The sequence below is a fragment of the Anguilla anguilla genome, chromosome 1, assembly GCF_013347855.1.
Source record: "Anguilla anguilla isolate fAngAng1 chromosome 1, fAngAng1.pri, whole genome shotgun sequence".
NCBI lineage: Eukaryota > Metazoa > Chordata > Actinopteri > Anguilliformes > Anguillidae > Anguilla > Anguilla anguilla.
Window position 1 is genome coordinate 15,246,767 of NC_049201.1, and position 24,648 is coordinate 15,271,414.

Sequence of the window (24,648 nt, forward strand, 5' to 3'; positions counted from 1 at the left end):
TGCAGAACCCCCAGCCTGGGCGAACCGTCCGGATCTGACCTTTCGAGAGTAAAAAGGCTTGAGCAGGGTAGAGTGGAGGGAGGCCAAGCAGCTGCTCTTCCTCCTCAGGGACGGAAAGATGCAGCACCTCTCCACGAGAGGACTCAGGAGACCCGCCCCCAGGACTGCAGTGCCTGGCATGCACACCCGCTACGGGCAGATCCGCGGGCATCAGGAGCCCGTTAGCGACAGCTGCCGTGGCCCTGCCACCGTGGCACGGTGTTCATCACGGGCGCCATGCCCGCAGCTAAACGCAATAACATGCCTGCTTTCAAAGAAAAATAAATCTTTTCATCTAAAAATTGCGAATGTCAGGTTTGATTGGGACGCCGGGGCATGTGCCCGCGAGTGCTGGAGACTTGTGACGGCGCCGCTCTTGCAGGGTGTCCCCAGAGAAAAGTCTCGCGGGTCTGCCGAGTGGAGCAGCATACCTGGAGGCCTTCCACGTAGAAGCACACAGCGCTGTCAGCGCAATCCTGTCCGCACACCCATGAACTCGGTTTGAAAAACACATACTTCCATAAATCCACAAGCAGAAATAAACTTACATCGCCACCAACTCTATTCAACACTAGAGTTTATTATAAATTTATCCTCATTTTATAGCAACATATACAGATATTGAGTAGGGTGTTTGTACAATTCATATTGGTCGACACTGTAATATATATTTTTTAATACAAATCAAAAATATCCTAATTTATATATTCAGTGACAAAGAAAGAAAATGCATTTATATCCAATATCAAATAAGACTTAAGTGAATTATTACATTATGCACATGTACTTTGCTATAATACAAAGAGAAGTTATTACTTATGTGGTTAATATTAGTCTTTATCATTATTACTATTGCCCTCTGTCTCTCCAAGTCTCTCCAAAGCTAAACAACACCCAAGAACAGAAGGCACACTTTTCAGACTCGCCAGCACAGATAACACGCCTTTAGTGAGCAAAGTCTATTTCCAATCCGGGAGTAAAGACTTGTGGGTCAAATGCATACTGACACAAAGTGTGGCTGACATAGGCAACTCTGCAGGACCACAGATGGCAGCGGCTACAGCAAATGAGAAGCTTGTGTGTTGCAAAGCTGGAAGCAAATATCGTGCAGTAGACAGACTGCTCTTGTGCAAGGACCGATATCAAATCAAAGTTACATACTGCCTACCCCTCTATATTATATGAATATAATTGAATATACAGCTTATTCAATCCCTGCTTACACCTTCCAGTTCTTGTCATTTCAACACAATTACATACTCTGTTGCAGTCCAGTGTAACACAATGCTATATTCAAGCCAATTGGAAGAATGACACATTTTAGAAAGTTTTTTTTCTTCTGAATTTGATTATAGATTTGTGCTTAATATTTTGGAATGTGTTTGAAATGAATAGTAAGTAAAATATTTTAAAATACTGCTTTTTAAAAAATCTGATGTATACAGAGCGGTACGTTTTTTTAAATGGCAGAAATCAGCAGGCATTCTGCAATAAACCACAACAATGAGAGCAAACAAGGCGACACACATATTCTACGCCCCAGAAGCAGGTTGGTAAAGGAGAAGCACCTGGAGCATTCTAGATCAGTATCAGAGGCAGATAGTTTTAAAAATGTCAGTGTACACAACATACACGATTGTGAATATAAATCTGTGTGTATATATTAAAGCAATTAATGGCTATAAACAAAGAAATTTTGAAAAAAAAACAAAGCTGAAAAAGGGTATCAAATAGATGGATTCTAGACATACGCATTTAAATAATAATAAAACCAACAACAACCAGATGTTCATACAAACTATTTGTAGCTAGCTACCACCAGAGTTTGGCACAAGTGAGCTATTTAAGACAGTTTTACAGAGCTGTGCACCACCAAGAGGAACAGGGATCTACCCACTGGGGTCTGGGCCAGGAGCAGGATGGAGGTCTGTCCCACCACACCCCGGGCTCTCTCCCTTGCTTCTGCCTGTCTGGAGACATTCACAGTGAAAGCTGGAGGGATGGTGGCCATACGTATCAGTTGGAGTCCCCGCCCACAGCCCCGCCCTCTTCCGGGCTGTCCTCGCTGTCCTGACTCAGCTCCGTATCTGGGGGAAGAGAGACAGACAGGCCATGTCACAATTTAGGACAGAGGTGGGAGGGGGGGCATTGCACCAGGACCATGGTCTGTACTCTTCATAGAGATATTCCTGCACTGGTGGCTGGTCTGTCACCTTCACTCTACACATGTCATTCCTGACTGATAAATTAATCAGACTGCAGTGGGATGGAGAGTCTGTTTCAAGACATTCACATCCCATCTCCTCGCACTGCCAGAGGAAAAATACCTTCTTATGGAGAGCCATAGCAGCTCATAAATCCATCACGACTGGCTGCTGGTAACTGTGCTGTTGCTGTTACCATACAGCATGGATGTGCTTCACTCCACTGTTATGATGTCATTTTTGAAGTTTCCTAAGAATTATGCAATTCAGAAAAAATGTGTGGCGTTTTTCAAAAGCTATGGTTACACTGGCATGTTCAGTGCGAATATTCACTTGTGCAGTGGCCATTTCACAAAACAGGACAGCTTTCAAAATGATAACCAGTGACTTATTGGATTAGCCAAATTCCTGAAATGTGCTGGGGCTGTTCCCAGTTCAGCCAGTTGAGGCTCCTCTCTAGGCTCATACATATACAGCTGTATTTGCCCGATTGCACTTGCAGCCTTGAAGCCTTCTGCTATTCTCGATAGATAAATGTAGCCACTTTAGCCATGCATGTTCGTTTACTTGTGGATGGTATGTTTCGGGAAGAAGTGAGGGGGAGGTGGGGTGGCGAAGCAGTTCTGACCACGCCTGTACAATCCTAACATTTTTTTTTTCAATACGGAGTTAATGTCTGACTTGAGATGTGTTATCATAGTTATTGAAATTATATTGAATAGACATTTGGTGGATGTGCAGTGGATACATCCCTCTGTGATAATTTATGGTTATTTTAACTATTTTCAGTCACTTTAACTAAGCTATTATCTCACCATGGAACTGTGGAGGGTAATGGGTTTTGATTCAGAGTTAAACACTCTATGCAAGATGCTCTGCATTTACATTTCCAATGCCAGGGCAATGTACTGCCTTTTCAGTACCAGTTATGAATGTGTGTTACATATATCTGACAGGACAAAAATATATCAGAAGCCAAGGAGGAACCGGTAACCTTGTTCTGAAAGATAATTTGAACATGTGGTATGTGCTGTCTGACAGTTTCCAGATCACTTGACTAGAGTATTTGTAGCACAAAAGAGCAATCTTTCAGCTGCAATGTTGGTGATGAAACTCCCGCAGATGTCTGACAGCATAGAAAATTCCAAAAGAAGCAGGTGGTCCTCATACTGGCCAATTATTGCTCAGTAACAGCACACTGGCATTTAAAACAGTATCAAGCAATCATTATTCAGTGTTTATGGTTCTTACAATTACTGTATGTTCCTCATTTCAACCCACGTGTACTACGCTGTAATTTCACCGTTATGTCCTCCAAGAAGAGTGTACTGCAGCTGAAGCCCTCCTCCAATACACTCACCTGTGATGCACCACGCTACAAGTCACAGAATACTACAGGATAACTAAGACTGATTGTAGGAGAGGCACATATGCACAGTAGAGTAGCTGTGTGCACATCCAACCAGTATTTGGCCAGGTGCAGGATAAAAGTACATGTGAAGATTGAAAGAAAATGGATATCCGCACACTGGATTACAGCTCCCAATACTTTATTGACTAAATAAAGCAAGGCAACGTTTCAACCCAACAGGGTCTTCATCAGGCAAATGGATTTTGCATTTGCCTGATGAAGACCCTGTTGGGTTGAAACGTTGCCTTGCTTTCTTTAGTCAATAAAGGAGAGGCACATATCTCATTAATGACCACTGGTGTCCTGAAGATTACAAGGGACACTAACGCAGTGGTAGACAGAACAAACCTGGTTGACTCAAGCCTATCTGCCCCAACAAGGCAAGGCCAATTGTATGGCCATGCCAAAAACTCCCACTGGGCAGACTTGAACTATATAAATTTAAGCATTCAGGCTCAACCTGCAGCTGTGGCGAGCACCAAGCCACCCGGGAGCTCCTGCCACACGGTTATTTTTTCCTGTTACATCTGCGAATGAGGAACGTTGGTCAAGGGCACAGCAGCATCGCCCAGTTCCTATCTGTCTCAGTTCCCCTCTGTGCTCTGGGTGAGGCGTCGTGTACCTGTCATCTGGTTGTGTTTTGGGGACGAAGCCTGGCTGCAGCTGGGGGGCGGGGTCTCCCCAGGGATGTCCGTTGAGCTCAGGTCATCGGGGGGCCAGCGGAGCTCCCCGCTCTCAACCTCCCCGCTCTCTGTGGGCTCCACCACGATGGACGGCAGACGCTTCGACAGCTTGGGATACCTCTCATGGGAGTCCGGAAAGATCTGAACATAGGAGGCAACACACTCATCTCAATAACTCTACTGACAAATGCCTGACTGAGCTTTCAAAGCTCTCAAGCAAACAAGGTGATCAATATAGCCAACAGGTACTATCTTCGCCAGACTGAATAAAGCATAAATTAAATTAACTGTATTTAACAAGAAAACATTTTTATATTAGCCTCATGTAGCACACAGACCTCTGTGCCCTGTTGGAATCTACATTTGGACTTTTCAAGAGTCTGCCAGATGGAAAGGTGTAGACATCTGCATCCCCTTGATGGAAGCAAATGCAAAGGATGTGCTGAGCAATAAATGAGAAGTTTAATTTATTCTGAGGATGAATATGACACCATTCACCAAGGCAATATAAGGGGTTTCATGTGCTTGATGAAATAATAATATGCTATGATAATTTTATACAAAAATGTGACCTTTCAAATGACAAATGTGCTTTGTGCCCCCTTAGATAAGATCAAATTAATCCCAGTGAAATAATGAACAAAAATCTGTGAATTTCTGTGCAAGAGAGAAGAATTGAGGGAAAATGCAGATGGAAGTAATCAAAAAGCAGTCAGAAACCGATCCAGTTCTAGTCATACAGAACTACTGGCAGGGAAGGAAGGAATGACAACGGGTCTTCAGTATTTTTACTGAAATATTATACTGAGGTATGTAGTGATTTTTTTTACTTTCTCTGAACAAGTAGTGCAGGGTTGGAAATTTATGTCTGTGTGTGCATGTGTAGATGTATGTGTGAGTGTGTTTGTGTGTGTGTGTGTGTGTGTGCGTGCGTGAGTGTGTGTGTGTGTGTGTGTGTGTGTGTGTGTGTGTGCGTGCGTGCGTGCGCGCGCTTTTGAGACAGACCGAATAGAAAAACTCACCTGGAAGGAGATGCTTTGGTTTCCTGTGGCAGCGGTCACACCAAAGTCCTCCATGCCTGGCTCACAAGTGTTCATCACTTCTGTCATCCTGCAGAATGTAAGTCAACTAGTGATGGAACATTCATGAAGAGAATTCATCAGTGAAACTATTATCCTGAGCGATGGAGCACATTTGTAAATGATAAAAAAGATTTTAAAACAGCTGGAATCTGTGACCTTAATATTATCACACACATTTTTAAAGACCGAACACACTAAACAAGTGCACAAGTGCTTTGGTACAATCCCAGTTTCAAATAAACAAGACATTGGAAAACAGTCCACTTAGATTATGAAATATGCTGTTCTAAAAAAGTTCTGTCAAAGTGATGGAAAGACTTTCAACACATGATGCATACTTGCTTTTTTCTACTATCAATGTTGATATTACAAGTGGTATTCCCACAATTCCAAGAGGCATCAACATAATGTTTTAAATTCACTTCCACAAAGTGCCTTTGCTGGTGCGAGAAGGAAAGGAGTTCATTTAGGAATGGCTGTGTTAACCTAAATAAAATATGCACTGGCATACATAGGACCAGACCTTTTCCTAACTCAAAGTAAGGAAAAATACACAGTTAAGATCGCAAGGATTTCAGTTAAAAACAGGCAGGGGGATAGGAGTTAACAGAGCATAGGTTAGTACAGCAAAGGTCAGCCTGACTTGCTGCAATGTGTTTTTTATACCATTCAAATCTCTTCGCAATTATGTGTCACATAAACCATGGGGTTAAATACAGTGGCTCAAATTTAGCTATATTATAATAAATAATTAAACATTTATATATTTTGAGGGAATGAACAGACACATCCAACGTAACAAATAATGAATTCTCCTGTATAACAGACAGGAAAGTTACAATTCTTAGAATGGTACTTAAAAAACTCCACCTCTGGTGTTTTGAAACACTGGGTAAATTAACATGTGTATAGTACTTACTTTCTAAATCTCCAAGTGGTGCTATGTTATGTTATTTACTATCTTTTAATTGTCTTATTGTATTGAATCAAAATTCTGTTATGAACTGAAACTTGAAAAAGGAAGAAAATGAACAGAAGGTTTGGTTTGAAAAAATAATCCTTAGATCTCTGTCAGTTCGTGTCTGTTTCATCTTGCTGTTGACAACCAAAGCACATATTTAGCACCACCTGAACAAACATTTCAATTCCTTCCATGATTTCTCCACACCATTCTTGAATTTAAAAGTGTTTTGAAAGGGAAATTCATTTTTTTTATACTATTAGTCGTGTGCTTCCAGACAGTCTCATATGTAAATTTCACACAGTGCATTGTGAAGCCAGTTTCCAAAACATCAAGAACCTCAACCTAAGCAGCATGTCTTCTTGAGAGCAACTGCCTAGAGTATGCTGGTGTGCTCATGGGGATTTTGGTATTCTGCAAGAAGTAGTAGTCAAATGTTAACAATAGAGGCTAAGTCTGAAATGCAATATTCTGAAAGTCAGTACATTAGTTTTATTTATTTTAATTGGTTTTTAAGATTTTTGGCTGCTTTAGCATTTTTCCAATCCAGACACATCCAACACAAATGTTGAACAAGGGTAACCAAGGCTACAATAACATTTTTCAGATTTCAGCCAATTAAAATTCAGTGAGTTTTAAAGTGAGCATGTGTTCTTAAAACAACTGTAGGCATTGTGGATTCCCACATGCACATTAATTATACCCGGTTTATTCTTCCGGAATGTGTTAATTTCACATAAAAAGGGATCTAGGGTGATGTGGTCATGCAAAGCAAGGGCTGCCTTGAAGCTTGACGAGGACCAAACAATTCATTACCCAGATTCCTTTACTGCATGCAAATGAGAGGTGCAGTGCCATACATTTCATTGGGTGGCAGTAGCTTAAAAATGTGATTTGTTCACAAATAAAACAAGAGAAATATTTGTTTAAAAATCTCCAGGTCTCCTAGTAAACACTAGTCTTTTCTAGACAAGAAAATAGCATTTTATAATTTAAAACGAAATGACGAGAAAATATCTAAAGACCTGTTAAATGATTGAATTTGTTCATCTGTAGCATTCTAACCACAAGTGTTAAGAGGTCCATCAGTTTCACACATCATAGTAACTGAAATATTAAAACAGAACTTTTCATATAGAGCTCAACATCTTTCAAAACTAAGAAGAAATCAAAACTTACAAATAAAAAAGGTAGCTGAAATAAACATGCTCATTAATTTAATCTTTATCGGGGTTATCATTTGAGTGGAATCCCAAAGCATTGCCACCTAGTGGATTGCGATGAATTGCCTGCATGGATTGGATTATATTATATACGCAGATCAGGTATGCAGTGGGCTTCGCCGTCTTCTGTAAGGCTATACGACATGAAGACAGTACAGGTATGGCATAAATCATATTTTAGACACTTCCCTAATTATACTCATTTGAAAACTTCCATTACAGACAACTGCTGTCACAGAAAGAGCTTTGGCCGGGAGTCTGTGGGCAGCTTGATTACTCTCGCTATTGTCCAAAAGGTTTTCCAACTTGTACTCCATTAGAACACTGTACTATTCACTATATGTGCACTATTCCTCTAAGTTGCTATGGAAACAGGCAGTTAAAACGTGATGCCTTTGATTGTTTGAGTGCTTTACTGCAGTGTCAAAAGGTGATTGTTTCTTTGTAGAGGCCAAAACTGACACAGATAAAGTGGTTTGATAGTGAGACGTCTCTGTCCCATCCTCATCCTGCCGCCACAGATGAGGACATAAAAGCATAAAATGAACCCATAGCGCTTTGTACCATTCCTCTGCTTGTACCCGCATGAAGATTTTCTCACAGTAGGGTATTCAAAAGACATTCTTCTGATGGTATATGCCATTGGTACATCGACTAATGTTAATGTCTATGAAAACGGTATATATAAGGTATATCTATTACGAATCCACGTGTTGATTATGTCCCACTCGTCAGTGAAGCTCAATACGGAATTATGTAAAATGGACTGAATGCACAGAGGAGAGGTCACTTTCTGAATGCAAGGTTTCTAAGCAAACCAGGTATTGGACTAGGATATCAGCAGACAAGTTTCAATATGCCAACCACTTCCTGATAGAACACCACACTGACTAATCCACCTGAGATTGAGGTAACGGGTGGGGGGGGGGGGAGGCAAAGGGGATGGTATCATGATATTTTCAATTTCAAACGTTTATTTATCATCAACTGGCATTTTGTTTGGTAAAAAAAATCAGTACTGAGTGCATTAATGTTCTCTTGTTCTCTTTTTCTCTCCTTGCCCCCTTTGAGAAGATGTACATCTCTATTAGTCGCAAGCGTAGTTTTTAATGCTCCAGAGGGAGAGAGAGAGAAAAGACAGGCTCTCTGCACCCTCATGGCAGTAGCAAGCACAAGCCATTTAAGAAGAGCAATTTAATGGCCATCATTGGAACTAATGAGATGTTTAAGCAGCACTGAGGAACCGGAACAGTCTTACTGCTCTCCAGGGGGGGGATATTCAGGCTGGGAGAGGAGAGAGCCTCCACACACTGAGACAGAGAGGGGGGATAAGAAGAGGTCAGACACAGGGAGCCACACACAGGAGCAGCTACATTTTATCTATAGACCAAGACACTGTTAAATTGCTTTTGGATTCCAGCCAAGGATTACGAATGTACGGTTTGTTGTGACCTGTTGGGATTTGCAAAACTATAACTCCTTGTGACCTGTTGGGATTTGCAAAACTATAACTTCGTTGAATGTAACCTGTGTGAGTTTGTTGCCCAACTGAAGACAAGGGTTGGAGAGCACTGTGGGGAGTGCCCTTGTTGAACACAGTTACAAAATAGCCTCACGAAGGCTCACGAAGCCAATCAATGAAGAGGTGTGGGAAAAGCTCACCTTTGATAGGGAAGAATAAAGTGAGGATGTTTCTGAGCATAGCCCTCATAAATAACTCAGTCTGGCTTTCAGATTATTCCATAGTGGTATTGCAAAGGCAGATTTCAGTGCTGCGCTTTTTTGAATTAATGCTAAATGGGTGGCACGAAGGGCAAAGCTGTTGAAAAGGAATAAACTGTTCCTGAATTATTGAAGCCTCCATCAGAGGACATGCAGCTCACCTTGTCCATACAAGCTCACATACACTTTCATGCAAGCGTGCTCGTACACAGAAGCACACACGCGCGCACACACACACACACACACACACACAAATACAAGCACACACACACACACACAAATACAAGCACACACACACACAAACAACAAAACCTTATTGAAAACGTACAAAAATTACAAAAATAGAAATTATATGCACCTGTTGTTGCGACCCTTACATAATGGTTTACATGGATCACACATACATACATTTTATTCCGCTGAAATCCCACACAGGTTAATTCTTTAATGGCTGTATTTAACCATGCATCGAATGCTTTAATGGAGCTTTAAATCTCAGTTTGATACTTACATTAAAGGTTTAAAGAAGGAACATTAGATCCGCTACGGATAGACTATATTCTATGTCAGCATTTTGTTTCAGTAATATGCCTCCAAAGCTCTTTATTAGGTATGAGCACATGCAAATAGGGTTGAACAGACGTCAATTTAAATGCACGCAAAAGGATATTAACATAAGCCACTTGAATAAATTTGAAACGAATGCGCTGCTGCGTTTTAATCGCACTGAGAGTACGACAGACTGCTCACAGGTAATGCTCAATCTTCTGGTAAATTAAAATATATACAATTACTAGAAAAGGATGGGGCAGGCGTTGGCTACATTCAAATTTGAAATACATGATATTCTTCACTGAAGTAATGCATACCAAAACATTCTTCGTGCTTTAGGTTGACTTAATTTGACGGAAAATTTGAAAAATTATTTAGATATAGCCTTCAGATTATAAAACAGTAGTAAATGGCATTCCACAGCTTGATGTTATATGCTACCATGAATATCGATTTATTGGTTGGCACCCGTGTTTATCTGTTCGTTAACTGTGGAAAACCCATCAACTTATGTCTTGGCATTACTGACTGGAAAATTATACGCTTTATGGGGGTTCATTAGGAGTATTAACAATTAACACTCTTTCAAAATTCAGACACATTCCAACCAATTCCTAGCACAAGCGCTACACGCTCTACAAACTTATAACTTGTACTTTCTATAGCACGCGCGGACAGACATTCTGCTAAATGAGCATCTCCAGCACTTACCTTCTTGAAATGTGTATTTCGTTTGTTTCGTGAGCTGTAGTATTCCGGTCAGAAGCAATTGCGTGGCGTTCTTCCCGGTTTAGAGCGTTTCCTGATGCGACTATCTGCCCGTGAGCTGTGAGCTTCCCAGTGGAGTTAACAGCTACTGCACGAAGCGCAGAGAGATAGAGAGAGACAGTGAGAGAGGGCGTGTGTATGTGTATGTGTGTGGGGCAATATGAAGACACCAAATGGGAGGCGCAGACTGATTGAGCCTTGGCCCTTTTATAAACCCATCTGATCCGTGGCCAAAGAACTCATGGAGCCCTGCTGGAAACACATCGCATAGTGTTACATCACTGTTGTGGAATACTCTGACGTGATTGTTTTAAGGACTCTTAAAGACCTGTGGCCAATGCGCAGGATCAGGACTGTATGGAAGTAGTGCATTTCGTGTACAGTAGAGATCGTAGTCTATGAACAGGATATCCACTAACATTAGACCTGATTTATTCAGTTAAAATTTATTTCTTTATTTAAAATTTACGTCTCGTTGAAATTCTCGTTGCGAAGTTATCATCTAAGCCCAGAGTCATTCTATTTCAAGTAAACTTATAAAGCATTAATAAATAAAGCATTAATATAGGTGATCTTCAAGTCTCTAACAGGTATTTTTTCCAGTTAGATAAATATAAAATTTTTCTTTGTTAAAAGATTAATTGATAAAAAATGACCCAACTTATGCCACTGCAGCCTTCCACTGTGTGCAGCTGGTTAATGTCCTATATTGTGTGGCAAAATGCTATCTTTTGGGATGATTTTCTGCCCTGTAGGACTTTGACAGATCAATACTGTGCTGACATTTCAGCATCAGAATGACAATGAATTTGCTGAATAAAACATATCTGAGCATGTCAGGGTGATGGCACTGGCTTCTGTGGTAGGAGTAGAGCCACTGTCTTGCATAATAAAAAATATTATTTAAGCCCAAATATTTATGACACTCACCAAGATGAGTGCTCGGTTTATTACTATGATTCAAATTAATGGGCATCTTACAAAAATTTATATCATAAGCAACAAGACCAATAAAGCATGATGATTTGTGCTGGTATAATTTACTGTTCAACATCAAGTCTGGAATTTAATTCAGTCATATAACTATGTAACTGAGCAGCATTTTCTTTTCTTTTTTTATGTTCCATGATTCATTGAAACAAATCTTTAAAAAGACTTAATTGAAGTAAGTCCAGTTTTAAACCATTTGCGCTGTGGCATCCCCCTCTGTTCATCAGAAAGCAACTGGATTTGTGAAATTTGCACCAGGAAAAACCTTGAACTACTTGCTCAGAACTGTGTGCAGGGATTAGACAGTACCTTGTATCTTCCAGCAGGGGTGTACCATAATTTGATTTTGTGAAATGGATTCAGATGCTTAATGTGAATTGTTTTGCCTAGTATTTCAAAACACAACTTCGGCAAGATATCTCACTCTTGTATCAAGCACATCCTTGATCAAAGACAGCTGTAGTCTCTGCAGTGACAGGTACAGGTTTGGAACCTTGTGGGCACTTCATATCTATGCCATATATCTCCAGTGGTCCACATGTGATATGCGTATTCGTATGCGTATCGTTGCTCGAAATGCTTTTCATGTTTTGATTGGAAGCTCTTTACTAAATGAGCATCGTTATCCACATTCACCCTGTTGATCGCAGGTGTAAGGAAGAACCAGTGATGTATTCACTATTGTGAATAAATCATGATCCTAGCTATAAATTCTTAATCAGAGTATATTGGTCATGTTACAGATGGCTTACAACAGATAAAAAATCACAAAATCAACATTTTATTTCCACACACCGTACTTTTTAATTAATGATTATATTATGTTACCTTTTAGATAAGGTACAGTCAGCAAGGACCTCACTACTGGGTTTAAATGTTTTCCAGCTGGATACACTCAGTCCTGACTTGCACAGAAGGTGTGGGTCTGTTGTGTACATGATGCAATCCAGGTCAGAATATTTTAATTGTGCATGATGGTGGTTTGTAACTAAGAATTTTTTTTCCACACCTTAGATTCCTCTCTTCTTAGGTTGCCATTGGTGCGAAATTAAACTCTCATCGTTGTTGCTGAATAGCACAAACAAGCACAGACATAAGAACTCACAAAAGTCATATCCTGTAATAAATAAATAAATAAATAAATAAACAAATATGAAATGGCAAACAGTGCTCTGGAGTGTTTCATAGAATGAGTTTATCAGTCACACTGCAAAGTAGTCCTCTACAGCAGAAGCACTCTCCCTCCATCCTAAACAGCCATTGACACAGTGTGATAGCTGGCCGAACGGTCCCTCTCTCTCTTAGCTCAGTAAGATACAGCTGCCCCCTGGTGACAGTACTGCCACACCATTTTAACACTTCCGTGCCAGCATTATTATACTGTATGTACTCAAGTATGATTTTGGACTTCTACATTCAACAGTTATCATTCATCATTCATATGTATCTGAAATCTAATCAGAGGGTGGAAATCTAATCTGTCGAAGTATACCATGACCTTATAAGACCACATTTACTATACATTATAAACAAAGATATAAAAGTGCTAGAAAAGGGCTGGCTCTACTTCTCAAACATGCATCGGAACATTTAAATATCTTTATATCTATAGTGTCTGTATCAGGAGATTTGGGGCTGGGTGATTTAAAGGATAATTCCATTTTCTTTTTTTCAAACCTGGGTCTCTAAACTTTATAAAGGGAGCAATACAATGCACTATGGAATAAAAGTTTTTCCATTGTTCAGATACAGAAAAAAGGCAAGCCTGGATGGTTTGGCTGAATGGCCAGTTTGTGTGTTTTAATGTTCACAACTTCTCTCTAAAATTTTAAATGTGAATGGCTTAAGATTAAAAGACAAATCTTGGACTGACTTCAGTTAATTACTTTTTATTTTCCAAGCCTTGCCTACACATGCACATGCTCACACATGCTCACTAGCTGCAGTAGTGGCAAAAGAGCAAAAGCATTTAACTTCTTGGCGAGTCACCAAAGAGATGAGGTACGCCCTTTCTGAAAACTTCCTGAAATGGGTCACTGAACTGACGTGTACTTCACACTACTCGTCTGGAAATCTTTAAATATCTGTTTCCGCTTGAAAGCCATAATGGTCGTTGATAAGGGGAATAATTGATGCTCCCCCACCCCCATAGAATAATTACATTTGTGAGAATGGTGAGATGCCAATTACACCAGTCAGCAGTCTTACCCAGGTGATGCTGTTCACTCTCAAGGCAGGGAAAATTCTGAATATGTGGATCTAAAATAAGGATCTCTATGTGTGGGTATATTCAGTGCCAGAGCCTTGTCCATTTGAGTGTGTAGCTATTATGGGTGACTCATCAGAACACAGCTGAGTGATTGTGCTCCCAGCCCTTGGGTGGGCTGCAACTGACCTTTTTTCAAGCGTCTACCTTTGATGTCTCATTTTATTTTCATTCAAATGAAATCCAAAGGACAGTACTCTATTCTAAATTTCAGAGAATATAACATTTCGTTTGCAACCGAAAAATCAGATTTTTTGAATAAGAGCAAATAGTTTGGGTGGCATTGTAGTCATGTATTTTTGATTTCTTGGGGCGCAAACGGCCAGATACAATGTGTTAAAGTCATGGTACTTCACGTGATTGTGACTTATGAACTTGAATAAGAATAAACCTTGCTGTGATGATTTCACACATTGTTAAAATTTACAAACACTAAAAACCACAGCACACAGAAATGTGAAAGGTTATTCCATGCATATTTATATCTGACCTCTCAAACAGTGGAATTTTCAGGGTGTCTACTGATAATCAAGCTGATTAAGTTCAACGATGCAATGATTTTGCTCTCATTGATCTATAGGAAGTTACTCTGTATAATGTAGCATTTGTTTGACTAATTTCACATTTGCATGGCATTCAAATTGCATGGAAGATACAATCAAGATGCACCTGAACTCTAAGCTAACGGAACAAGGCCGTGCTCATTACAATAGAAGTCCTCTTCTGCCTGAAACAAATCAAGTCATTTCTTAGAAGTAATGGCTGAGCAGGAGCTGCATTACTGCGTTTCTGACTATTTAATGTGTTGTTCTGAATCACTAGTCTCCCACAACTTCATTTAACATTCATTTCTCAAGTGGCAGTCTCTCAGCGCAGAGAATGTGCTCCTTGCTTGCTCGCTGGTGATTGTATCCCAGCTGGCTCAATCAACATCACACTAACAAGGGCCCTTCAGCCCACAGAGCACGATGCTGTTCACTCACGGTGTTCTTTCACCGAGCATGCACTGAAAAGCTACCCATGCGGAATAAATTAATTAACCCGTAATCAACCAAAGCTCTCGCAACCTCCTCACAAAGCATCGCTGATAACATTAATGTGCTTCTCTTTGCTTTAAAAAATATATATAATTCTATTGGTAAGGAAATTCAACAGGGGAAACGGACTGATATTCCCTATCAGCATCACCCATCCCATTGGAACAATGCTAGGGAAGATAGATTATGTGAGCATTACCACTTCCATAAGCTGATTACATAGATTGAATGGGGCAGCAGTAGGCAAATAAAAAAGCTTTTAAGATTATCTGGGAGGCACCAATAGCATACTACATTCCATTTTTAAAAAGACCATTATGGAAATGGGGGATATGCCAAGTGATGTTCATGCAATAGATCACATATAATTCCTTTTCCCAGATGAATAAAGCTTCTGTTCTGGAAGTTCAAGTGCTTAGCTGTACATCAAAAAACTGGCCATGGATACAATCGCATGGAATTAACAGAAGTGAGATTAATGTTCACATCATATCTCCAGAAGACAACAACCTTGGTATAAGAGTTGTATCATATTTATGACCAGTGAAGAGCTTGTCGTCTTAATTTATCTCTGGGGATACATTCAACATGGAAAAACAGCAATAAAGCCTTACAAATTCCCCAGCAAGTCAATATATGTCAGTATTAAAGCATGCCTTTTGTCCTTAATGGGTTCCAGTAGAAATTATGTCAACTACCTTGACACTAGGAGCCCATTTGGAGGGTCTCATTAACAGTTATGTGATTCTATGTTTTGTTTTTTTTTTTTTTTATTGGAAGTAAAATTGTGTGTTTTCACAGTCTTCAAAATCCATCCACTGGGAGCTCAATTTGAGGTGATATACCCAGACCCTGTCAACAGGAGCTCAGGAACAGGGATGACACTCAATCAAAGGTGGATCATTGCTTCCTCTTGTGGGAAAACTGAGTATTGTACCACATAACACCTCCAAAATAGACATGCCTTAAACTCAGGGAGAGATTGCAAACTTGAATCCTGAAGGGCCTTGGTGCTTACTGTTTTTAGGTGTGTTTCAGAACTCAAGTGCTGTATTTAAATGATCTAGTGGATAAATAATTTGTGAGCTTTCTTTCCAAGGTCTAAACTGACTTCTGATTGGAAGGAAATGGTCAATACATTTCACTACATTTCAAATGCTTTGTCTATAACATTATTAATTTATTTTGTATAAACTTGCAGGAGAAGATCGTGAACTTGGTTTGTACATGGTCACCAGTATGCATTCTGTGTGCTAGAATTAGAAACGGTTTGTTTTTCCCTTCAATGCACAGCTCAGTAATTGAGCTGGAAATTATAATGGAGGCTCTTATCCTGTAGTGCACAATGTGTTTTCCATTTCAATGGGATCTGAAAGTGCAGCAGCTCCTGTCAGGTGTGCCGAAGAAGCGAGCCCCAGTTTACCCCTGGACAGAAACACCAGCTCAAAAGAGCTTTTTGTTAATCGGTTGATACTAATTAATTTGCATTGATCTTTTTTCTGCTCACTGCCCTTTTTAAATGAAGTGAATGTGCATATTTTAACAGTTTCTATTCTATTTATACATCACACCACACAATGTATTTTCTGAAAAATTAGCTTTATTTTTTACATGACACATCAATGCTAAAAGAATTCAACCAAATATGTGCTTGGTAACCTGACATAAACCAAAAATATACTGTGGTATTGCCATTAGCAGACAAGTTGACATAACAATAGACTGGGTCTCATTTCATTTTGTGCATCTCAGTTTACCTGCAACAAGTTAAAATGTTGTCTTTTCCACACATGATAAAACATAAATATTTTGGAGTTACAAGTATACCACATATAGCATTTTTTGAATGCTGTTTTCTTCAGTTTCACATTATATGAACAGTCCTAATATATATGGTATATGGTGTTATTTTGAATTAACTTGTAGATGTAAAGTGTACAAGTATTATGAAATGATTCACATCTTCTCATCATTCTAGCATAAGTACAAATTAAATCCAATTATAAATTGTGGTTGTATTTGATTCAGCATTCATCAATGCTTGGTTTAGCTTCACACCTGGTTAGCTGACTTATGCTAGTATGCTAAAAAAAATAATGTTTTATTTCTTAACTTAAAAAGATTAATATAAATTATTGCAATCAAAAAAATAAAATGTACTGTCATTCACAATAAAAAATAATGTAAAATGTTTTGTTATAGTTTTCATCTGATGCTTTAGTAAAATATTAATTTAACATCCGAAAGCGTTCAGTGTCCTCAGAACTGGGCCACGACAGAGGAAATAATTAACTGACAGTTTTGTTGTTTTTAATTCCATATTTCAGCCTGGGCACATCTCTTATCAAGAGCTTATTCACAGTTATGAACGGTATAATGTGCTCCCATACTAATACCGTTGGGCTTTACCCTCATAGATGAAAGTTGTAACTGATATAATGGAATGCACTAAATTATACAGTTGGCGCACAATTAACATCCGGTAGAGGGCGCTTAACCAAGCTGCTCCTCTGACGTCGATCATAACTGCAACACCCAATTATGCCCAGTAGATGACGCCCTCTTCCATCTTTGGCAAAAGTGAGGTAGGGTTTTCTCTGTGGATTGGTGTTTGGTGTCAATAATGACTATTAGAATTGCGGGAGTCATAATATATGCAATTGTGTATTCATTTAAACAGGATTTCCTCAATCATGATTGAGCAGCCCCACCCTTTCCGCACTGTGAGTTAATCCATTAATCTGTAATTTGCAGGAAAGGAGTCAGTCTGATAACGTCCACTTTCCCTCCTCGGGCAAATGCTGTTTCATTTCCGTCTTGTAGTGCAGTGAGGATCCCAAAGTGCAATCATCTCAATAATAGGATTTTAGAGGATATTGTGAAGTGAAACAGAAAAGTGAGGACAGAAAGAAAAAAAACTAAATCGGACAAAGTTTATTGTCTAAAATCTTACCAAATCATAGTGATAATGTTGTGTTAATCAAGGTTCCTCAAAAATAGAATGAGCAGGTTGTATAAATTAAATTGAGATTAAACTATTTGAAAATATTGATAATATTCTCAAAAAAGAAAAAGGGTGCAAAGAATGCAAAAATATCAAAACAGATAACAAATACAATTTATTATGTAATCTCCATGCTAAAATGCTTAATTTATAGTGAATGACCGTAGCAAGGTAGTCAGAGGACTCTGAAAGACAGAAACTCACATGGACAGAAAAGCAGACAGGTTGTGTATAAGACAGGGACCGCTGAGAGACAGATATTTACACTGCCAAACCAAAAACAAAAAAAGATGACGAGGCAGGTGGAAATGCATCAGCACTGAAAGAAGACTCATTGGGCAGCAAAGTAAAAGCAAAATAAAAAAGGTGTTTTTTTATGGTTTTACACTTTTACGGTTCTGGTCAAACTATACAGTGGCTTATCTATGAGATTCCTATTTGTTGGGATGAATGAGAATTGTTGGGGCTGCTTGAGTGGCTCACTCTGTTAAGCCACTGTTCTAGTGTGCACTGATGGGCCCCACATTTTAGATTCAAATCTGTATCATTCTTGTGCCAGCCATGACCAGCTGCCCTGCTAGCTGGGTTATTAAGAGGTTGCATGTGGCAGGAGGCTTGAGTCTCTTCGTTCACCTGTGACCCTGGGCAGTCATGTGCATGGTCTGCCTGCACAAGCTACACATGAAGGGTTCCCCTCCAACTCCAACCAAGTACAGTATTTGCGTGAACCTAAGTGCTGGACTGTGGAGAAGCAGCAGCTTGAATGGCTAACCACAGCACTACTGTGTGTTCTGTTTCTACATGCCAGAACAGATGGTTAGACGGGAACCCCCCTACACCCATATGCTTGTCATGCTACCTCCCATCTTCTATTGACTGACAGGGAGTCTACAGGTAGAATCTTAGTATGGCTGGTCTGGTGGTCTCCTATTTGCATCCAACTGCCCTACTACATTGACCACTCATGTACTGCATTGAATGTTGTCAGGGGCTGTTGATTTGCAGTGCAAGAGCCGTTACACCAGTCAGCAGACACTGCTGATATGCCTAACATATACATTTGAACCGTATCAGCATTGATATTGATTATTCTCTCAGTCATTCTGGTTGTGGAGTCATCACTTTGCTCTGACGTGCTACTTGCATTTTTCAGAGTTTATCCAGCCATCACTTTAAATCCTACCAATTCATGCCATTTCCAGGCTTTTATCTTCCTGCTTGTATCAAGTATCGTTGCAAATAGCTGCTTTTCTTTCCAAGCAGCTATCTTGCTTTAATCTGTCTTGCATGCAATCTTTGCAAAGATGGCAAGAGCTGCACTCCGTAAGTTTGATAGCTGACGTGTTCTACTTTTTGTCCCTGTAACCTGAATAAAGGCCTTGACAATTAAAGTGAGTATGGAATACTAAGTCTGTGCAGTGTCATCAAGGAAGACATGAAGGTGTTACAGACTCATTGACCCCCCCCCCCCCCCCAACACACACACAAATAAACATGCACACACTTGTATCACTTTGTATCTGGGAATGCTATGGTATTAGTGGAATGTGAGGAGAAGGGAATTCCAGGGCACAGAAGACAACACACATGCACACAGAGAGCATTGTTCAAGCATACTGACTCAGAGCATCATCCCCTGGCTCACCATAAACCCTTGCTCGCACTGGTGTAGTGAAACTATCTGTTTATCTTGCTGTGAAATATGCATTGCGTAACATTGCAACTATAACTGTTAAGGGCGGCAAATGAATGTGAAAATCATGTATTACACCTCAGATGAAAAATACTATGAAAAAACAAGTGCATTGTGCGTGTGTGTGTGTGTGTGTGTGTGTGTGTGTGTGTGTGAGCACATGTAATTGAAAATCTGAGATGGGGGCTGAGAGTGGATTTTGGGTGGAGGTGGGAGTGGAGGGTGGTGGGGGGGGCAAGGAGCTGGTCTGGGGGGGTCGTACTAAGGTCACGGCTTTGGTGCGTCCTGCTGTCCAGCTGCGCTGCCCAGGACATCCTGCTTCTCTCCCCTTGTGAGGAAACAACGGCTCTGCCCAGCAGAAACAGAACAGTCGCAGCATTGGGAAAGCCAGCTCTTCCGAGAACGAACAGCAGGGGCTGCGGCTGAGTATGTGGGAGGTTTCAAACTCATTATTCTTATGTCATATCAATTTCAGCCCACTAGGAAAAACAGGGTATCAAGCAGCCAGCTGCAATACACATTCTAATTTATCAACAAATGCTTTCTCAAGCTTACATGCTAAAGAAAATGAGATACAGCCAAATCAGGGTTTTTTTCTCAGTGAGCTGAAAAAATAACTTGTTCAGTGTTAATTCTACTCTGACAGAGTTCACATGAGTCCAAATGGGATCATATGTACTCTATCAGAGTAAAATGAACTCTGAGCTGATTTAACACTGAACATTTGTCTGTGCTACATTGTGCTTACTGATCTCCCGAAAAACCTTAGACTTGTCAATGAGGGGTGTAGCTATGAAATAAAAAAACACTATGTGGATGTTTGTAAACTGCGCATGGATCTTATCATCAGGCCTATTACCACACGATACTCCCACGTCCCAGGATATTTTTTTACAACAATACGCACCTAAGATAAGAAGAGGAAAACAGGATGCAGATTGTTTTCAGCAGGCAGGCCCGTAGATTGCCAAACAACTTTCTTCTCTTTCTCATTTTTTATTTTTTGGTTTTTCCAAGTTTGTCTTTTCTGTAGAGCTGGGACCTCAAACTCAAAAGTCCTATAGAGCTGCAGTGTTTGTGGGCTTCATTGTTTAAATTTATGTAAGTTTACTATGATTGTTGAAGGCATATTGTTTGTATGGAACTGGTCCTTGACAAGTTGAGTACAAACGGTAGAAATAACCACAGGAACTGTATTTGGTGCTTGAACTGCATGAACAATAGGGCGAAACAATTAATCATAAAAATCTTCAAGCAAAATTTAAGTGGATTTCATCTGAGGAATAAATTAATTGCTCATGTTTTTGGGTATTGAAAGTGGTTGATCTTTTCAGTCAAACAAATAAAACAGTCTTTCTTACTAGGTGTTAAGTGGAGGCAAAATTTCAATGAAAGCTTCTGAATGTCAACACATATTTGCAATACCGTTCTGACTTTATTACAACTATCCATGCAGCAGCCTGTGGCCACATCAATCACTCTTCTTTAAGACCATCACTACTGAGATAACTGAGGTTCAGTAAATTAAACAATAAGGACAGTCAAGGTTGGGAGCTACATTCCTGCTGGCTACAAGGGAAAAGATTATCATTATGCCCCTCCAGAAATACTTTCACATAGCCTGTTCCCTTTATTTGTGTGCTTATATTTCACATCGCAAACACTCCAACAAGCACAAAATAAAACTGGCTGTTAAATTCTGAGACGGACGATAATTCACGCGCTAGTTTTTAATAAAATGGACGATGCCATATGTAGATCCTTTTATGCGCAGTGAATGTGGAATGATGCTCTCATTTACTAATGGAAGTGTGTTTCAATGTGATGGGTGTCTTCTGTAGATGAAGTCAGTGCCAGCTATCTCCCGGTGCTTGTCAATCATTGTATGACGTCATTGTCGTTGACGGTGTTTCCGGTGTCGGTGGGCGGGGCTCCATGATCCCGGTCTGGATGCACAGCGAGCAGGAGAGACAGGGCTGGACAGGACTTCAGCCATATTCCAGACTACTATAACCGGCCAGTGGGAGCTGGTTTAATTGGAGAAGCCACATACAAAGCGAAACAACAATCCTTCAATTCAATTTCAAATTAAGCTACCAATATATTTGGATAGTCATGGGAACACCATAGTTAGCATTCCAAACTACTGCGAATGGACGACGCATGAGGCTGAGCCTTGATCGACGGAAAAACACCCTGAGACAACCCATTTTTTAAAGTGGAAAGTGGAGATTTGTTTAGGATTAGAGCAAATGGGACCAGCTGGATCTCGAATCTGAGGGAAAGTAACATGGTGGCTTCGGGAACAACCCAAATAACGCACCAGGACCATAAAATAGCATTTTAACAAAATGTCGGGTTTGTAGCTGTTAGTTGAAGAAGTCCGGGAGTTCAGCTCTCCACCTCGACCAGATAAACCCTCTGTTTTTTGTTTGCGCGAGGAGGGGGAGGCAGGGTCACCCCGTCGGCTCGACAGGAATTTTTGGGGTGCTCGTTCTGGGGGAGGGAGTGGTAACTTGGATAGAAGAAAATGTCAGCGAAGGTGAGACTGAAGAAGTTGGAGCAGTTGCTCCTGGATGGCCACCAGAAGAATGAAAGTTCACTGAGCGTCGAAACGCTTCTGGATATTTTAATATGTTTATACAACGAATGCAGCAACTCGCCTCTAAGAAGGGAGAAAAATGTGTCAGAATTTCTGGAATGGGGTAAGTATGTCCCAGGCTGTAGCTAGCAATTCATCACTTCGACCTACTAGCTAAGCTAGTTAGCTAGCTTGCTACATAGTTTCTTCCGCCCGTCGACATTGTCAGACCATTTCAAGCTGGCTAGTAGCATTTGTCGCCTTTATTCCCCGATGCTCATTGATTCGACTCTGATGTTGCGAGCTAGCCAGCCAAAAACCGCAGCTAATATATAGTTAGCTGCTAACGTTGCAATAAAAATAGAGTTAAGCTAAATACCATAGCTTTCAAGGATAAGTGGATTCATCTTAAGTGTGAAAATTCCCAACGAATGGCATGGATCAGTTACAATAGGTAACACACATTGACGCCGTGTTAGTATGTATCAATTCATCTTACAACGACAATTAAATGTGGCAGTGTTTATGTGGTCATTGGTGGGTCTACCCCTTTCGTTTAGGTTAATTAATTTGGCTACCTTTTGTTTTTGGATGTATTTTGGTGCTGCCAATGCCAGCATGGGTTGTCACATTCTGACATGTCTGCCCTTTCTTCCCACCTTGGACTTTACAGAAACATTCTGAACCATGATTTAGATATTCTGAGAAATGTTCCAGGAAACATGAGGCACACCCTGTCCACTATCACGGTGCTCTTGCCTGTTCGTTGTAACGGCAATAAACTGGTCGTGCATACTGTTCAAAGCGATCTAAAATGTGGGGTTCAGGTTACAGGCAGTTTTCACTTCTGGAGATTATGTCGGTCATAGAAATTGCTCATATTCCTCGTACAACAATGAGATGGTTTGAGACAGGTAGTTGAACAGTTGCATGGCACAGAAAGAATAGTGAGGAAAAAAATAGCTTTGAGGCAATGGTCTGAGATTCTTCAGGTTTACATTTTCTGGGTCAAAAAAGATGGATGAAAGCAGTGGCTGCTTGTTAAAGCTAGTGTTGTCTTTCAACTTTAGGAACTTGAGAGAAATATTTTTGGTGAAACCCCCTTTCACTTTTCAAAAGGTTTTTTTTTTTCCCGTCCACTTTTTTAAACATTGGCTTAGGACTTTGCCTGTCTACATAGGGCAGTTGACATGAGTACGATGTTGCCCATTTGTTAGTCCCATCCTGCCTTCATCCAATACCATCTTCCTCCCAGCCCTGATGGGGTGTCTGGCTGTGTCTGAGCAGGCCTCTGGACCCTAGTTGCACATTAACTAGAGGATTCGCTTCCTGTAGTGTTACTGACGTCAGTAACAAGATTACAACCTGGGTAGCTAACTATTGAATCACATCTGGTCCTTGCAGTGTTAGTGTCCTCCCAAGACCTGTCCATTCTCGTATGGCTGGGAATTGCTCTGAAAGGGCCAGTCTACGGGGTTGCTTAAGCTGTGTGTGGAGAGAATTGTTTTCCATGTTACTTAGGCCAGGGCTTCGGTCTACATCAAAATATGGTGTAAACATTCTGATATACACGCTTCAATGCAGTCTATGTAAGGTTTGTGTTCATTCTTACATTTCTCCAAACTGGAGGGTGTTGGATACCTGTTTGGGGGAGACTGAGGCAGGGCAAATTGCATCATGAGTTGAAAGCTTTCAGTGGATCTGATTGCTTTGCTCTGTGTCTCTCTAATCCCCTTGCTAGGTATACTACGTATGTTTATGGACAATTTGGACTGTGTGGTAAGGACAGGTGAGCATGATGGAACTGTGTGTTTCTCAGAGACTGCTTCTAGCCTGACCACTCCTAGATTTTTTCTAGCTGACGGCCACAGTAGAAGTCAAACCATGATTGATGTAATCTCTTTAATGTCCCTGGTGAAGATGAAAGTGGCCACACATATTTCCCCTGTGAAGTAGAGCATGAGAACATATGAAAAGTTAGGGAAGATTAGGCTGTGATATGTCCCTCCTCTCATTCTGCCATTTTGCTCCCTGGGTTGGAAATAGGCCTTGGATTCTCTCAGGATTGTCAGTAGATGTAGAACTGTGGAATATAATTTACCATATGCCCCTACTCAGTCTACAGTGGACAACTGAAGAGAGTCATTTTTCTAAAGTACTCTTTGTACCTGTTTGAGCACATGGCTGAAGGAAGTGTGTTCAGGGCTGTACACTTTGGATAAAAGCATCTGCCGAATAAATGTCATGTAATGTAATTCTTACCGACTACCTTTTATGGTCAGTTTCTGCTAAGATGCTGTAAGATCACAATCATTTACCCTGCAGTTTTCCCCATCCTATTTATATTTCATCCATTCTGTGATACTAGTGTTGTTCCATGTCATTCATAATTCAGTCCCAGGGAAGAGCTTACTGAAGTCTGAAATGGGTGT

The 24,648-nt window shown here is 40.4% G+C and overlaps 2 protein-coding genes across 8 annotated transcripts in view; one reads left to right on the plus strand and one right to left on the minus strand.

The window, feature by feature from the left end:
- Positions 1–599: 599 nt before the first annotated feature.
- Positions 600–10,903, minus strand: si:dkeyp-72h1.1 (uncharacterized protein LOC799956 homolog). Of its 2 annotated transcripts, none has more exons than XM_035406652.1 (4): positions 10,589–10,903; positions 5,360–5,465; positions 4,277–4,478; positions 600–2,126 (listed from the first exon to the last, which is right to left on the minus strand). In XM_035406652.1, exons 2-4 carry the CDS (start codon positions 5,444–5,446, stop codon positions 2,056–2,058), a joined length of 360 nt encoding a protein of 119 aa, XP_035262543.1. In that variant the 5' UTR covers positions 5,447–5,465; positions 10,589–10,903; the 3' UTR covers positions 600–2,055. The 2 variants fall into 2 exon arrangements, with proteins under 2 accessions (XP_035262543.1, XP_035262536.1); XM_035406645.1 differs by having other exon boundaries at positions 5,360–5,447; positions 10,589–10,896.
- Positions 10,904–21,551: 10,648 nt separating this feature from the next.
- cdc42bpb (CDC42 binding protein kinase beta (DMPK-like)) overlaps positions 21,552–24,648 on the plus strand; it is a 70,987-nt gene continuing 67,890 nt past the window's right edge. For 4 of the 6 annotated variants that reach the window (XM_035414299.1, XM_035414318.1, XM_035414309.1 and 1 more), the window contains exon 1: positions 22,166–22,340. In XM_035414299.1, the coding sequence (XP_035270190.1) occupies positions 22,166–22,340 (175 nt within the window). Of the gene's footprint in view, positions 22,341–24,648 lie in introns of all 6 variants that reach the window. The other 2 variants (XM_035414289.1, XM_035414338.1) reach the window with 1 other exon arrangement.